Here is a 17,922-nt window from a genome sequence, read left to right as displayed (position 1 = left end):
AGGAGTACCGGGAGTCAGTGTGTCTCTACTGGTAACTAAGGGAGATACAAGAGCACATGCATACCAACGCTGGAGGAGTACCGGGAGTCAGTGTGTCTCTACTGGTAACTAAGGGAGATACAAGAGTACATGCATACCAACGCTGGAGGAGTACCGGGAGTCAGTGTGTCTCTACTGGTAACTAAGGGAGATACAAGAGCACATGCATACCAACGCTGGAGGAGTACCGGGAGTCAGTGTGTCTCTACTGGTAACTAAGGGAGATACAAGAGTACATGCACACCAACGCTGGAGGAGTACCGGGAGTCAGTGTGTCTCTACTGGTAACTAAGGGAGATACAAGAGCACATGCATACCAACGCTGGAGGAGTACCGGGAGTCAGTGTGTCTCTACTGGTAACTAAGGGAGATACAAGAGCACATGCATACCAACGCTGGAGGAGTACCGGGAGTCAGTGTGTCTCTACTGGTAACTAAGGGAGATACAAGAGTACATGCATACCAACGCTGGAGGAGTACCGGGAGTCAGTGTGTCTCTACTGGTAACTAAGGGAGATACAAGAGCACATGCATACCAACGCTGGAGGAGTACCGGGAGTCAGTGTGTCTCTACTGGTAACTAAGGGAGATACAAGAGTACATGCACACCAACGCTGGAGGAGTACCGGGAGTCAGTGTGTCTCTACTGGTAACTAAGGGAGATACAAGAGTACATGCATACCAACGCTGGAGGAGTACCGGGAGTCAGTGTGTCTCTACTGGTAACTAAGGGAGATACAAGAGCACATGCATACCAACGCTGGAGGAGTACCGGGAGTCAGTGTGTCTCTACTGGTAACTAAGGGAGATACAAGAGCACATGCATACCAACGCTGGAGGAGTACCGGGAGTCAGTGTGTCTCTACTGGTAACTAAGGGAGATATAAGAGCACATGCATACCAACGCTAGAGGAGTACCGGGAATCAGTGTGTCTCTACTGGTAACTAAGGGAGATACAAGAGCACATGCATACCAACGCTGGAGGAGTACCGGGAGTCAGTGTGTCTCTACTGGTAACTAAGGGAGATACAAGAGCACATGCATACCAACGCTGGAGGAGTACCGGGAGTCAGTGTGTCTCTACTGGTAACTAAGGGAGATACAAGAGTACATGCATACCAACGCTGGAGGAGTACCGGGAGTCAGTGTGTCTCTACTGGTAACTAAGGGAGATACAAGAGTACATGCATACCAACGCTGGAGGAGTACCGGAAGTCAGTGTGTCTCTACTGGTAACTAAGGGAGATACAAGAGCACATGCATACCAACGCTGGAGGAGTACCGGGAGTCAGTGTGTCTCTACTGGTAACTAAGGGAGATACAAGAGTACATGCATACCAACGCTGGAGGAGTACCGGGAGGCAGTGTGTCTCTACTGGTAACTAAGGGAGATACAAGAGCACATGCATACCAACGCTGGAGGAGTACCGGGAGTCAGTGTGTCTCTACTGGTAACTAAGGGAGATACAAGAGCACATGCATACCAACGCTGGAGGAGTACCGGGAGTCAGTGTGTCTCTACTGGTAACTAAGGGAGATACAAGAGTACATGCATACCAACGCTGGAGGAGTACCGGGAGGCAGTGTGTCTCTACTGGTAACTAAGGGAGATACAAGAGCACATGCATACCAACGCTGGAGGAGTACCGGGAGTCAGTGTGTCTCTACTGGTAACTAAGTGAGGGCTCTGTGGCCAATTTTCATTAAAGTCACAGTATTTAGCTGTACACATCAGTAGGCATGCATTAATGGCCCCTATTCTGCAGCAGAGATGATCTATGATATGCAAGTTATTCTGGCTTGCATGGAAAATTCACACATTATGCAGCTTGTCAATGGGCCAATCAAAAAAAGGAAAAAAAAAAAAAAAAAAAAAAAAAGGAAAGAGCACTTAATTGGCCCAGTTCCGAGCTGCATACATTTAGGCTGGGAGCACAGTCGTGTTGAATAGTATGCATTTTGCTCACATGCAGTACACGATGTACAGACTGCTCACAACGGGGAAATATTTGCAAGCAAAAAGGCAGCTAGGCGGTTCCCTGATCTCTTCACAATCTGCAAGGCATGATAGATGCTATACGGACCAGAGCTCAATCATATCTGCAACTTTGGTCACTTGAAGGTACTATTCCATGAGATTACTGAGCTCCTCTTCAGTATGTGCAGAGGTGGCTGTCCACACTTCCAGCTGTGGATGACTGCGTCCGGGAAAGTGCAAGTACGGTCTGCGCATGCACTGTAAAAGATGCCACGTATGCGTGGCATTTCTGCACAAGTGCTTCATTCTGCTTGGCATTTGCGGACCTTACTTGCATTCATGAGCAGAAGAAGCCTAATCGACTGACAGGAGTTGAACAGATGTAGAGTGACCCTGTGCTAGGTTTAAATATCGAACCTTCCCCTTGCTCCCTCACTAAATTGCTATCATTAGCCAACTGTCACTAGATCAGTGCTCACTAATCCTGTCACCAATATCACAGGACTAAAAATGCTTGAAGTTGGGCAGTGGGAGCAGTTTAAAGTAAACGTAAGTTCACAAAGAACAAAAACAAAACCATATACTTAACTAAGGAGAGGGAAGGCTCTGGGTCCTATAGAGCCTTCTCACTCCTTTCCCGGTCCCATGGTTCCAGCCCTGTCGCCCCGAGTTGCAGTAACAGATTGGTCGAATACTGTTCTCTGCCGTCGCAGGAAGCTTTGGAAGCCCAAGTGCTCCCAAAGACAGGCAGTTCTGTACTGTGCCAGCGCACAGTTTTGCGTGCTCATTCATGCGCAGTACGAATCAGCCAGTCTTCGGGAGCACTCAGGCTCCCGAAGACTTCCCAAGCCTCCCGTGGTGTGCGAACGAGGTGACATCGCTGGAACAAGCGGACCGTCAGAGGAGTGAAAAGGCTCTGCAGGACCCTTCAGTCTCCTTGGGCATCTGGGGAGTTTTTTGTGGGTTTACATTAGCTTTAATAAAAGCTGTAAGAGGATGGACCAAGTAATGAGTCACTTCATAAGATGGAAACAGGTTCACTTAAACAAAAAAAAACAAAAAACAAAAAAAAACAACAAGTACTTTCTTAAAGAGGAGCTGTTAGGTATAGGGTCTCAGAGAAAATAAACACATATATCAGTAGCTAAAGATTGGCTGTACTTACATTACATATGCATTTCACTGTCCACGTTTGGATTTCACAGAATTTGTATATAGTATATGCAGAGATAGATGCTCCTGACAGCTCATGGCAGGCTCCATGTTTGTGAAGCCAAATGTGTCGTCATGTCCTGCCTGCTTCTGATCACAGATAAGCTAGTTCTTGAACAACACGGTGTGCAGTGAATATTAATGAGCCATGTGGCTAGGAACAATAGCTGACTCCTGCAGTGTAGTCTGCCCGGAGATTTATCAGTGCTACGCTCTGGACTGATTACACAAGCTGCTGTACCGTCTCATTAGCAGCCGAGGGGAGGGCCCCAGAATGCTTTGCAGTTTAGCTGCGGCTTGCGTCTTTATGGGTCTATAACAGAGGTTAAGATAAGCACACATCAAAGGTAACTGAAATGTTTATCTTCACTAATGGCTTTTGAGCTTCCTTCTAAACTGTTTAACACAGGAGAATAGAGGTTTAAATTAGCTTCTGCAGCCTGACAGTTACTCTTTAATATAAACAGGGATGCAGAGTGTCCACATACAATTTCTTTACAGGCTTTTTTGAAAATGTTACTGTTGCATAAAAAAAATTAAGCAAGTTATTAACCAATTTCAATCAGGAAGTATAAACCACTGAGAAGTTAATGAACGTTTTAGCAACCTATCCTCCATGCTGGAATAATACCAATTTAATGGCCTCATTCTTTGTGTCGGCCCCACCTCCAGACTAGCCAACCAGAGCATGCCCAGAAACCAATGAGTGTGACCTCCAATCATGTGACCACTGGGGTTGGCCAGTGATGGTGATAAATGGGCATAGTTATCAGAAGCAAACTTTCCGTGGGCATTTACAATTTTTAAGTACCGGAAGGGGTTAATGAAGTTTGCAAGAACATATGTATAAATTAACCTGCACTCAGCAGGTTTTCCCCATAGTAAAATAAAAGGTCGTAAAGTGGCCATACTAAAGGAATTTCTTAGAAAAAAAAAAAGGCAGGCTAAGGTTTTCATCCAGTAGAATGAAATGAGTGGAATTTCCTGGAGCCTTATCCCATCATATCTGGAAAGGGAAGCCTGACTAAATATAACGTGGGGGCGGCTGTCAAAGGGTTATACAAATAGTTATGCATATTTTGGCTAAGAAAGTGTGCTTCACCTTGACTGTCTAACATACAATGCAGCAAAGAGGCAACCAAAGGAAGGTGTTTATGGCAAAATGACCCTTCATAAACAGAAAGCAGCAAAGTTAACCCCCCTCCATATAATATTATATCCAGGTATGATTCTGTTTCCAGAGTAATTACTATGTACAATGTGAATCTAATTGCAGAACATAGTAATTTTCTATAACAAAAACTCTGATATCACCTCTATCAGTGATGATCTAAAAAACATGAATTTAAAGTGGATCCGAGATAAACTTTTACTAATTACATAATGGTGTTCTTTACATATAGTTTATAGGCCATTCCTCAAGCCAAATACATTTTTTAATGGTTTTAATACACTAATTAGCCAATAAACTAAACAAGCCTCGCCCACAGCTCCTCCAGCACCTAGGCACTCTGAGACCAATGTAGCAAGGGCTTATGGGAGCTCAGTCTGGGCAGGAGGAGGTTAATAGTAGAGTTGGGCGAACAGTTCGGCTGTGTTAGCCGAACTGCAGCCGAACTGTTCGGCTGCCCAACCTGTCATTTTGCTGTGGCTCTTACTACTTCCGGGTCGCAATGACCCGGAGTAGTACGTCTGCGCTGGCCCGGCGGAGCGCGTCCTAGATCGCGCTCCCGTTGCCGGGCACTCTCTGCGCATGTGTGTGACGTCACTCATTTGACTCAAACAGAAAGCCATTCTACTTTACACTCAGCAGAACCATCTGGCAGCCATAGCGCCCGATAGCACACCATGACAATATATGCACTTCAGAATTTAAAGATGTCCTTCAAAAAATAAACTGCCGCAAAAGGATCAATATAACTCAAAATTCTAAGCGATGACCTTTTGTGACAGAGTCCTTTTACTTTTTTTTACAGTTTTAGTGTAAATATGTCTGCAAACCAACCATTTTTCCTCTAACTTGATGTGGCCTTTAAGTGATGACATTGCTCTCCTGAGGGAGTAGGCCTATTAGGCCTGTGTTTTAAAGAGAGTTAAAGACTAATCCATCAAACATTTTAGGAAAAGCCAGGTATTAACTGAATAGCACACAAATGTATTGTATTATTGCTGCATAAAAAGGTTTTACAGCCCCACCTGGAATGAAAGTTTGAGTATAAAAACATTATTAAATTAAAGAGGAAAAAAAAGCAGCAGTTTCATAACCAAAACAAGTGATACAACTTCCTGTTACAAACCATTGTGTTTACCCTTAAAAAGTGCACAGAGCAGGAAGTTCACAAGATGGCTTTGTGAGAAAGCCACAGATATAAAAATAACAAAAACAAAAATCAGCTATGCACATAAAACATAGCTAATTGCTTCAGTGCACAGCTCTAGTTTTCTCTTACCTGATGAACAGGCACTTTCTGAGGGGTGTTCTGAGGTGACTGGTGTAGTGGCGTCCATGGTTGATGATGAGGATGCGACGGTGGTGAAGACTGATGGTGCATAGCTGGATGAGGCTGACAGTTTGCCATTTGTTGCTGAAACGTCTGATGACTGGGATGCTGCTGTCCAGACATCATTCGTTCTTGTATTGCCTGTGGATCTGCATGGCTAACTCCAGGACAGCCATTTGGTCTCATATGCCCACCCATCTCCCTTGGTGTTGAGGTCATACCCATGAAGGTCTGGCCCTGCGGCATGTTCCTGGGACCCATGTTCCTCTGTCCCATTGCCATGCTGCCAGGGGGCTGGTGAGTTGGAGGATGAGGCATATTTGGGTAACTTCCAACATCCATAGGCATCCCTGCACTTCCAGGCCTAACTTGAGGTGGAGGGGTACCTGCTGGATTGCTCATTGCTTTCAAGGGCGACATGGGAGGTGGAGAAGCATAGGTTCCCTGAGGCTGTGAAGGATGCATAGCTTGTGTGTTCATTTGGTTCAGTGAGCCGCTAGGATGAATGGGTTGCTGGTGCATCAGTCCTTGACTACTGTTTGACGGAAACCCCACAGCATTTGGGTATCTAGGTACAGACGGAGTCATTGGAGTGTTGTTTGTAAGGCCTAAGTTTTGATTCATCCCTGTATTATTAACTAATCCCTGATTAAGGTTACTATAAGGATAGCGGGAATACTGCCCTGAGTTGTTTAACGTAGGTGAAGGTACAGTCTGGTTTCTAGAATTATAATTAAGGGACTGCGGCCTTACTGTACCCTGCTGAGTAGGATTAGGAGAAAATCTAGGACTGTGAGCAACGGATTCTCCGTGGAGATTTGAGGGGGGATGGTGATGAAATTGCTGGACTGAATGACGCATTGAAGGCCCCATGTTTGGATTCTGCTGGGGGACATGAGACATGTGCCCAGGTCCTGCCGCGCTAAGGTAGGGATTCCCTTGGTTAAGACCGTCTTGTCCTTGTGAAAACTGACTCATCCTTTGAGACTGTAGTGGACCATGTTGCTGCATTGAAAAATCTCCCCGAACCATGTAATTGCCCATTTGTTGAACATGCTGAGGAGCAGAAGGTGTTGGCGGTTGCTGTTGAGTCTGTGCCTGCTGGTAAGTGGGTCTTATCTGATCAGGGACTTGCACTGCCCTAGGTCCCCACATAGATCCACTGTCCACAAACGGTGGCCCGTGCCGGTCGTTCTGCAATCCAGGATAAACTCCCATTTGGCCACCACTATGGGGCACCTGAGATACAGTTGTGTTGTGATACTGTGAATGTGGTGAAGCAATCCCATTCCCAGGAGCATTACCCATCATTCTGTTAGGCTGGTCCATCATGTGCATTTTCTGTGGCTCGTATTGGTTATAGTGATCAAAGTGGGTCAGTTTTGTTTGGTTTTGACTGCTGGGGTTGTGATGGAGCGGGGACTGTAATGAAGCAAAACCTTGATCAATCGGCATCTGTTGTGCCATGGAATTGACAGAGCTTTCCGGATAACCGCACTCCCCGAGGCCCTCCAACCCTTCACTGAATATATTTCCGTCTTCCCCAAAAAGGCTCATCATTCCAGGATCTGCCATCTTGTTTCTGCACACCGCTCCTCAGAGCCACGAGCGCAAGATTGTGCTTCACCTCACGAATGAGGCGTTTGTCCTCAGAGCTGCTAATCCTTAGCTAATCTCCTTCATGTCATTCCATATTGTCTTAATTCTTTCGGACCATTCAGTGTCAGGCAGTTTGGCAACTGTTCCTGGAGGAGACAAAAATATATATATTACGTTATTAAAGAAGTGAGCTATTTATACATTAAGTACAAAAAAAATATAGAATTTGTTTTATATAAAATAAAAGTTGAAAAGTTACAAGTCCACTTTTGCTCAGCAGTAGTCATTGGCTGGGAGAGAACAAAAGAGCACTAAAAATGCAGCAGTAGCATCAGCTGCCACAGCAGGCAGACAGATGTATGGATACAGCCAGGCATCCCATCTGCTAAACTAAAGCCCTGAAAATGCTCTAGTTACCAACAGCGTGTCCTTAACCTTATTCCCCGGAGGAGTGTAATGAGATGAGCAAGCAGCAGCGTCAAGGGCTGTGATAAGCTAAAGTTAGCAGAATCCGCTAGTCCATTTAACAAACACCAGAAGGTAGAAAGTGACCCTAGAAAAGCGGCCTAAAATACATTTCAAACGAGATCTGCAGCCGCACTCCTCCTCACCCTCCCCCATGTGTGCTTTTTACAGTAGACATCTTGTCCTGCTTCTCCTTAAAAAAATAAATAAATAAATAAAACACCTTGTGGCATTTGTCGGCGGCACCTCAAACCGGGACCGCAAATCCACGGCTTCTAGCACCTCTACTCAAGGTCAAATTATCTGAAAGATTGGATTCATACTGTGGTTGCAGCAGGGTGATCCTACAAGATGGAATTAAGGCTAACCTGACTGAGCAGACCGAGGTGGAAAAACCTACGGAGGAAAAAAATTCACAACATGGGCAGATTTGTGATTAGACTTCTCTGTCTGAGCAAATTTTATTTTATTTTTAATACTTAGCAGATGTGAATTGCGTTATATTTGGCAATTTTATTATACGGTGGAGTCACAGCTGTCCTGCGAGGAGGACAGGAAGTTCACTCACCAGGTTCACCGCATTGCTTAATGTGCCATGGATACAAACAGTTATGACAACATCCGCTTCTGACTGCACCTAAAACTCTGCTGACTGCACTCTGGATGGTTAACCCTCACAGCTCCCCTCAGGAATGGTTCACACACTACTGATGCTGAGAGGGATGCTTTCATGGATTTCAAGAGAGTTCAGGCCACACTTACTGCAGAGCAGAGAATCTCCACACACACACACACAAATACTATAGAGCTGTCTGAGGGACCACCTATGTCTGCCGTTAAATCTCTCTCTCTCAAACACGTTATGAAAGAGCATAGTGTTTGAAAATAAGACAGCAATCAAACACATTAAGATCTGGGAAGATAGAGGAGAATGATTAATTCAGCTACTGATCTGCACAAATGTGAATAGAAGAATCCCAGCCATGCTTGGAATTTGTCACTATGATTCTAAGGCATAATCTTATTTTTCTTTCCGAGCATTAATGGTCGTGGGCTGGTGCTTCTGCGGTACGCAATGGGAACAAGTAGCTGGATTCATAACTCCTCTGAAACTTTCCTCAGGAACAGGCTACTTCACAGATGACTGCCTGAGTGTTATGGGAGATTAACCCCTTCAGTGCCCGCCGCACACCCCCCCCCCCTCCCTCCCCAAGCACACACCGCCAGGAGAGGTGGTGTCAGATGCAGCCCATTAATAACCCTGCTACAGACTCCATGTGCAAATAAGACCATGCCGTCTGGAGATAAGGAACAAATCAAATTAGACTCATCAGATATACTCAGAAAAGGGGAGGAGAAAACAAAGATTCAGCCTTTTCGCTGTATTATCTGAATTATATGACAGGAAGCAAAAAGCTGGAAAAACAAAACATTACAGCTAAAATGGACGTGGAATATGGAAGCCGCCATACCTGAGTTTCAACAACAAAAAATGATAACAATAACAAATATGTATGCCGTAAATATTAGACAACAAGTCTAGAAATTTAGGCTCACTGAATAAAAGTATGGGTGTCGACTCGTACTTGAGTCAGACCTAAAATTTTGACTCGTAGCTGTGGGGCGCACTTCTCTCTCAACCTTTGCATATCAAGCTGCAGAGGCCAGCATGCTTTACAACCCCTCCTCCCACCATCACCTTTGCTTGGAAAAGCACTTTGTAGTGCTTACTTTTGATATGAGAATTTAGAGGCATCCATTGATTGTGAGACACTGGTATTTTACCAATTAATGGCTGCAACACCAAGCACACCGAGTAATGTGTGTCCTATTAGTGACATTACCATTTGTACCAATTTACCCAGCAGTAAGTGACACTTTCTTGATAAAGGAAATGCCAATTACAGGTGTGAAAGTCCTGCTACAACAATTAACAAGAAAAGGGCAGAGAAAAAAAAGGTACTGGGCTGCAGTGCCTACTACAGAGGAGTGGATAATGGCTGCACTTGGGGACCTGGAGGAGTACTGGCTGCACTTAAAAAGACTAACAAAAAAAAGTGCCCCTGGAAGGTACTTACCTTTGGAGGGGGAGCCTCTGGATTCTAAACGAGGCTTCCCCGTCCTCCTCCATCCCACGGCGGTCTCACTGGGCCCCTACAAAACCACAGCCGACAATTTGTTGTGCTGTGGCGCAGGCACATTAGCGCCTGCAATATATACCTTCCCCGACTGCAGCACAGGCGCTGTAGCGGCTCCCTATTGGGCTTCGGCAGAAATAGCTGATCCCAATCGGGTCCGCTCTACTGCATAGATGCAGGCGACTTGCTCTTGTATAGTAGAGCGGACTAGACTGGTATCGGCTATTTCTGCCTTAGCCTGAGGCGAAAGCCACTACAGCGCCTGCGCTGAAGCCGGGAAGGTAAATATTTACATGGCTGCTGTTCAGGGACATTAGCGAGACCACCGTGGGACAGCGGAGGACGGTGGAAGCTCGATCGGATCCAGAGGCTTCCCCCTCCCGAGGTGAGTAACCACCAGGGGCAAGGTTTTAGATTACAATCTCTCATTAAGGGCCCGGAATGGCTGCAATAATTTGTGCAGTGCCGCCACTAACCTCTCCTGGTCCCCAATTGCAGCCATTAACTTCGTTGCATAGACTTATATACTTGAGTCAATAAAAGATTCCAGCTTAAGAGGTTCAAATATTGGAGTCGACTTGTACATGAGGTCGACCTATATTTGAGAATATACGGTATATTTTACTCCGGTTATGTGGTTAGCAAAAAACTCTTAACATGCAAGTGTTTATCGACCAAGGGATGGAATTAAAGCCTAGTCTAACAACTTAGGGAACGAATGCCTGGTGTACATCATGCAATATCCATCAGATCGACAGGTTGCATTTCTGTACAAGATCTAATGCTGGGAATAAACCACAAGTTTTTCCAGCAGATAGATGGTTCGATAGATAATTTCCGACATGTCCGATCTTATTTTCAATAGTTTTTCTGATAGATTTCTCAGAAGTGAATGGAAATTGATAAGAAAATCAATAGGAAAATCGATCAGAAATAGAATTGGACAGTAAACCGACTGAAAAATCTCATTGTGTATTCCCAGCATCAGGCTTCTGCAGTCAAAAGTCCTTTCTTAAAAATCTACTCAAATGACCACATGCTGCTGTGTTCAGAGAGTCAACGTCCTGTTCTGCATGAACTGCATAATCCACTGTTCAGACTGCAGGCGGGCAGATACGGACTGAACCCCTCTGAGAAGATTGCAGCCTACGGCAATGATAGTCTGAGGTGAAGGAAGTGGGTTTTCTACCAATTAAGGAGGAGGATCAGGAACCAGAGGGATATTTGCTAAGGTTTCCTCCCCACTTTTTTTTTTCTGCTCCGAGTTCTAATTTGAAGAATGAGTACTTTAAAAAAGGTGGTTAAAATTGGCCTCTAATCCAGTGTTCTCCCCAGAAAAATTTTCCAGCCGGGTGGCATGAAAAAGTAACCGGGTGGAGCGAGATGAGAGAATGCAGGGGCAGTGCTTCTGTGAGCAATTATGCTTACAGAATAGGAGGAGGTGACAGCCGGGTGCTCATCAAAACTAGCCGGGTGGAGCACCTGGCTAAAAGAGCCTGGGGAGAACACTAATCAATAATGCAATATAACTTTATTAGTGATAAGACATATGCAGCCTATATAATGGGTGCTTCAGATCAGTGACCATACACTTCTATATTCGATTTAAATGTCAGACCCATGGGGGTGGATCTGAGAGGAATCTGCCACACCGAACAGATGATTATTATTATTTTTTTTTTTATAGATTTCAGTATGAAATCTGCTGCACCCACACCCGTAACTGAAGTCACCAGCCCATTTGGGAATCAGATTTTTCACGTTTATCTATGTTCTGTTCACGCGTTTTATCGCACAGTTTAAAAAGCAGACAGCCTTAGGTTTCCATAAATTGTGCACAGTTCTGAAATCGCAGGAATACTGAAAAAAAAAATAAAAAAAAAAATAAAAAAATCACAGGAATAGTAAAGAATAAAAAATGTGGAAGCAGCAATAGCCAAACACGATCGCAGAGCACCGGAAAACTGTGGGACAACTTTACTCTTTACCCGAAGGACCAGGAAAGCCAAGGAACTAAAATGGGCTCATCTCACCACTTGCAGATTGACCACACCTACAGGATGTGCTGCACTATTTGTGTCATTATAAAACATATCCAGACAGATGTTGCGACCTTAGCCTGTGAGCATCGCCAGTTGCAGTCCTGCCTAGTTTGGTGCAGTCCTGCTGAACACACCAACGTCTTTATATTATCCTGAACATACAGCTTCACAAATGTAAAGTAAAAAGCACATAAATAATACAACTGTCTTTTTGCATTAAGCTTCTAAAAACTAGATGCCTACACTGCAATTTGGCAGAAAACAAATTAGGTCAAAGCTCCCACCGACTACCGGCATTCATCCTGAATGATAATAATTTGACCTGATTTTTTATTTTTTAAACTGGAAGATGTAGTGCGCAATTTAATGCACGGGCAAGCGTCTGAGCGCACTGACCAACCTGCTCTGGTCTGTGCATGATCAAGATGCTGCAATCCCTTCTCATGCATGTGCCCAGCCAACTCCAAATAAGGCATTGCCTATATGTGGGACCTCTCGCTTCTAAAAGTATTTCTTATCTGTAGGCTATACGTTCTGCCCATAAAGAAAAAGATTTTTCACAGCCACACATTTTAGGGTGTCGAATATGGTTAGGCGAGAAAGTTCCAATCTCAACAATAGGTTCTTTGTGCTGTGAAATGATTTAGTGCAACAATGCCTTTATATGGGCATGTTTACTTTGCACACACGGATTAAACCCAGGAACAAGAGAGACAAAGAAAAATCCAAAAACTCCACAGCTTGTGCATAACTTTTTCAAAGTACATGATCTCTGGCTCTCTACCAAGCATATATCCAAAAGCTGTGCAGGGAAGTTTGGGCGCAGGGTGAAAAAGTCTCGCTCTGCTCCTGCAAAAGTCCCGGAGGCGTTAATTACTATTCCCCCTCCATGCCGCCATGGGCTTAGGAAAGATGAATTTCGGCTGCCAGCTACTGCAGGTGGCAGAATTGCCCTATTTTTCTCATAATTTGGGCTCAGTCTTTTTCCGGCGCTCAAATTACCCTCTGAGCGCCACTATAGCCTTGATTCACATTACAGCCTATGGCTGCGCCCAAATGTCCAGTGCCCTTGTTGTTTGCCTCGCTCTACCAAACCTGTCACTTAGAAAGGTGGAAGGCATAAACAGTGAATACTCTAAAGCTCTGTACAGACGGTCGGAAACTAACAACGGGACGGCCAATAATCATTTAAAACAAATGTTCCAAAGGCGGTAAAATACAGCAACTCGTCCATGTACAAGATTTGGATACAGTTTTTCTCTATAGTGTCCATTTAGCTGCTGCGTCACAGTCTGCACCTTCTCCTCACACAACCCAACATACATACTGCACTAGCACACGGCATGAGCAGTACTGAGGGCAGGGACAGGAGATATTGCTTCTATATATGCTGTCAATCACAGGGTAACATTCTGGCATTTTATACCCAAGGAAAAAGAAATGAAAAACAAGCCAGCGCCATTCATCTCCATGAAAGACAACTGCAATTGTGAAAAAATGTCTAACTTGTCAGTGTGATGTCGTGGGGAGGTTGTGTGTCACAGGGAGAGACAGGAGGATGCTACCCAAATCTGTCCATAAACTGCTGAATTATTATTATTTAGTATTTATATAGCTCCGACGTCTTCCACGGCACTGTATAGAGTATATTATCTTGTCACTAACTGCCCCTTCCGTTGTCATATGTCTTTGTATGTATCGCAGTCTAGGGCCAATTTAGGGGTAAGCCAATTAACTGATCTGTAGGTTTTTGGGATGTGGGAGGAATTCAGCTGGTGGGTCGGGTCAATCAGGGGTAACCATGTGACTTCCAGAGTTGGAAGAATAGATGTCAGACTACAGTCGGGGCAATTTTGGGTACCTGAAGTCGGAGGTCTTATAAGCTGAGGAGTCGGATGATTTTTGTATCAAATCCACAGCCCTGGTAAGTATTAAGGCCCTGTACACACGCCGGATTTAGCGGGAGAACGACGGGACGTTCAAACGACCCGTCGTTCGCGGAAATCCGACGTGTGTATGGGCCTTAAGACTAAGGAGTCAGGGTCGATGAGTTGGAGACATTTTGGGTACCTGAAGTGGGAGGTTTCATAAACTGAGAAATTTGGATGATTTTTGTACTGACTCCACTGCCCTGCATTTAAGGTGAGGTGTTGACGTGTTACAAAGTTAAATTGAGAAGAAAAAGGAAAGAAAAAAAAAAAAACATCCGTCCATCGATTCCACCAGAGATAAGAGACCTCAGTTTGGTAACAGGAAGCTAAAAGTAGGAGAGGCATGAAGTCTGCGTGGAAAAGCATACAGCTACAAGCAAGCAAAATTGAACAATTCAGGCCCAAAATGTAATACTCGTAGCTTAAGCCCGATTCACATTGCGTTTTTTTTGCGGATAGGAAATGGAACATATACTGTACAAACGGAACGCATGTGAATGGATCCAATGTTAACCTATGGATCCATTCACATGCGTCCGTTGGTATGGATACGTTTCAGTCCCCGGATCTAAAAATTGCTGCAGGCCCCAATTTTCCAGACTGTTCTGCCCAGTGGAACGGATCCGGACAAAAAAAAAAAAAAAAAATACTGCAGCATTGGGGCGATGAGAAACGGAACGTTTCTTCACGCTAGTGAAGAAACTGACCGTTCCACGTGGGATGGGCGCATGTGCCGACGCAAAGGTGAGGGAAGGGTGCAGCAGCCGAGCGGGTGAGGGAGGGTTTATACATACCTAATTTTCAGTAGTAGCAGGCGGTAGAGGCTTCCGTCTTCTTCTGCGTCATGTGACTACATGACGCGTCATATGACTGTAGTCACAGCGGAAGAGGAAGCCTCTACCGCCGGCTACTACTGAAAATTAGATATGTATTTGCTGAGTGAAAACTGATCCGATCAATCATTGATCAGATCCGTTTTCACTATGTGTGTGAACCGCTCCACGGACTGAGCCATCCGGATCCGGTGAAACGGAGACCGGACTTACACTAAACAAAATGATTGCTCTAATGCAGTGATGGCTAACCTTGGCACTCCAGCTGTGACAAAACTACATATCCCATCATGCCTCTGCCTCCCCTAGTTATGCTTAGAGCAGTCAGGTTATTGCAATGCCTCATGGGACTTATAGTTCCACCACAGCTGGAGTGCCAAGGTTAGCCATCACTGCTCTAATGCATGGTACACACCATCCAATTTCCCATCAGATAGATGGTCAATTATTTCAGGCATGTACGATCTTATTACCGATCATTTTTCCAATCACTTTTATTAAAAAAAAAAAATCTGAAAAAAAAACGATCAGAATTAAGATTGGACCTGTCAGAAATAATCGATTTGACTTGTCTAATGAAAATTGCATGGTGTGTACAAGGCATGCAATATTCTGGCAGATTTACTGTCAGATTGATTATTACCAACATGTCCAATCTGATTTCCGGTCAATTCTTCGATTTTTTTTGTTCACTTCTAATGAAAAATTCATTATTTGAAAAAAAAAAAAAGCGATCAGACATGTATGAAATAATCTGACAGATAATCTGTCAAGAAATTGCATGGTGTGTTGCAGGTATAAGAATCTATGGAATTCAATTTTGAGTTTAGGTTGGGCCTTCAAGGACTCTGGGACAAGTCTTCACTAACTGGAACTGTTGGGATCTTCAGGGATCATTTGAGGCTCACAGGAGTCTCCAAGTCCTATTCAGTGGCTGCAAGCACTCCCACCTATACACCATTTATATTTCCAGAGCACAATACTGCCATCATTATGGCTGGTATTCTTGAGAGGACCGTATCAGTTTAAAAAAACAAAAAGGAAAAAAAAAAGAAAAAGAAAAAAAAAAGAAAGAGAAAAGACAAATATAAACTTGTGATGTAGTTGACCTTTAATATTTGACAGAGATGAGAGCCCCCACCCTTATGTCCCAAACACGCTCATAAGAGGCATAATATCAAATGATTCTATTCTTCCTTTCCCCACCAGCAGAAGACTCTCTCCCCTGAAAACAACAATGTCCTTGCTGATCCTTGGGTGGGTTGGAAGCGAATGATGTGCCTGTTCATTTTATCTGTGTCAGCAATAGAACGGATCCCCGCTCGCCAGATTATTATGGGAGGAGAGGGGAGAGAGGCAGTCATAATGCTGCCATTACCCGTCAAGTGATCTCCTGGAAATTATATTTGCTTACAACGCTGCCACTGGAGGATACGAGAGTCCAGCAGAAGCAGGGAAGTCTGGGGTTCAGAGGAGAAAATAAAATGCAAATCATACGTACTGTGCCTCTATCCTGCAGCAAATGTCACATATTTACTATATGGCTGCTTCTTGTTCAGCAGGGGCGAAAGGGAAAGAGGAAAAAAAATTATGCTATAAAGGACAGGCAACAGCAAACATACTCTAACCTGCCCATCCTCCTGAAGCGGCCTACCCTTCCCCCCTCTCCACACCTCCAAAAGGTCTTTTCTTCTTCCTCGGCCTGAGCTGCAGCTGAAAATAATTTATCTCCTCTCTTTGGAAGACTGTGGCATATGTGATGGGGGAAACAGAACCATCATGAATAAACTGCAGCACAAAGACTGGCTGAGTGTCACAGGATACAAAGGGGCAAAGGTCACCCCACTGAGCTGGAGGGTATTACGCTCATTCAACTTTCCCCCCCTCTACACAAGCGCTGCACACACACATACACAATTATGGAAAGACCCCCCACCCCCTCCCCAAACCGAACTGCACAATGTTGTATACACAGGCAGGAAAAAAAAGTCACCATCTAATAAATGCTAGTGATCCCAGCTATTTCCCCAGACGCCGAGCTCAAATTTCAGCATTACAAAAAAAAAAAAAAAAAATCCACTAAAAACGGCTAAACAAAAATAACTGCAACAAAATTTTATACATGTAGCAACGATTTATTAATGGCTCATCTTCAGCATGGTATGGCTGGATACCCCTGAAAATGGTTCACTTCAGGCTCCTCCTTTCTTCAAATACATCTTCAAACTGTATTTAATGCATTCTCTGCCAGCATCATATAGGAGCAGGGAGAAAGCACAATTGACAGTTTGTGAGGGTGTTGGGTACCAGTTTTTCAAAGTCACCATTATCGATCATCATAGAGAAAAACTGACAAAATAACCAAACTTGTGGAACTTTGCAGCACAGGACATGGTCACTGGGACTGGAGTTATCAACAAAGCCCTTGAGGGGTAAGTGGGGCATGGCCTGAAAATGTATCACAAGCAAGAGGGCACAATAGGCAGCAACCTGTTGCTGTTCTCTATTGTCACTTTCAAAAAGGTGTACCTGAAATTAACAGAAAAGTATTAAATGGCCCCATGTAACAGGGTGCTTGTCTTCACATTCCGTTTGAGAACACCATTCAGGGCCCATTTGCAATGCCGCAATCCAATCATCGCATCCAATCTGAAACTAATGCAAGTCAATGGAGCAGTTTCCATTGCTTGCTAATTTTACGATGCGATCTGACCCAGGAAAGGAATTGTATGCATGATGCAGATTCACGCAGCACGCATCCGATTCCCGTAAACAATTACAGATGTCCGCATTCGGACTTCCGGAAGTAAACCGGAAGTGCCCCCGGTTGGAAGCGATGATTACATCCAACTGCTAACGGAAATGGGCTGTTAGGCTTTCTGTAGGGAGGTGTAGCTGCACTTTACAGAAAATCACTTTCCTCTTCATATCCATGTGATTAAAGGGAGAGTTTCCCTTCGGGTTGACTGGATATGAGCAGACATCTATCAGTCGCTAAAGATCTAAGGACCGGTGAAGCAGTTTTGGACAAGATTTATTAATATGTCTGATATGACCCAAAGGAGGCTGCAGCCACCATCAGAAAACAGAAGATGATGCCGCTTTATAACCTAACACTTTCTAAGGAAGATCGGTCCTTACACAGTGCTGCAGCTTACAATATTATAGTCATCCAAGGCGACC

General features: G+C 44.4%; 1 protein-coding gene across 1 annotated transcript in view; it reads right to left on the bottom strand.

The window, feature by feature from the left end:
- CHD7 (chromodomain helicase DNA binding protein 7) overlaps positions 1-17,922 on the bottom strand; it is a 257,707-nt gene that overhangs the window by 200,013 nt on the left and 39,772 nt on the right. Inside the window, exon 2 of the mRNA XM_068237430.1 lies at positions 5,681-7,476. Coding sequence (XP_068093531.1) covers positions 5,681-7,306 — 1,626 coding nt within the window. The 5' untranslated portion in view covers positions 7,307-7,476. The remainder of the gene's footprint in view (positions 1-5,680; positions 7,477-17,922) is intronic.

Source organism: Hyperolius riggenbachi, chromosome 5 (assembly GCF_040937935.1).
Source record: "Hyperolius riggenbachi isolate aHypRig1 chromosome 5, aHypRig1.pri, whole genome shotgun sequence".
Taxonomy (NCBI): Eukaryota; Metazoa; Chordata; class Amphibia; order Anura; family Hyperoliidae; genus Hyperolius; species Hyperolius riggenbachi.
The sequence above is the reverse complement of the archived record's forward strand: the minus strand, read 5'-3'. Positions and strand labels throughout refer to the sequence as shown.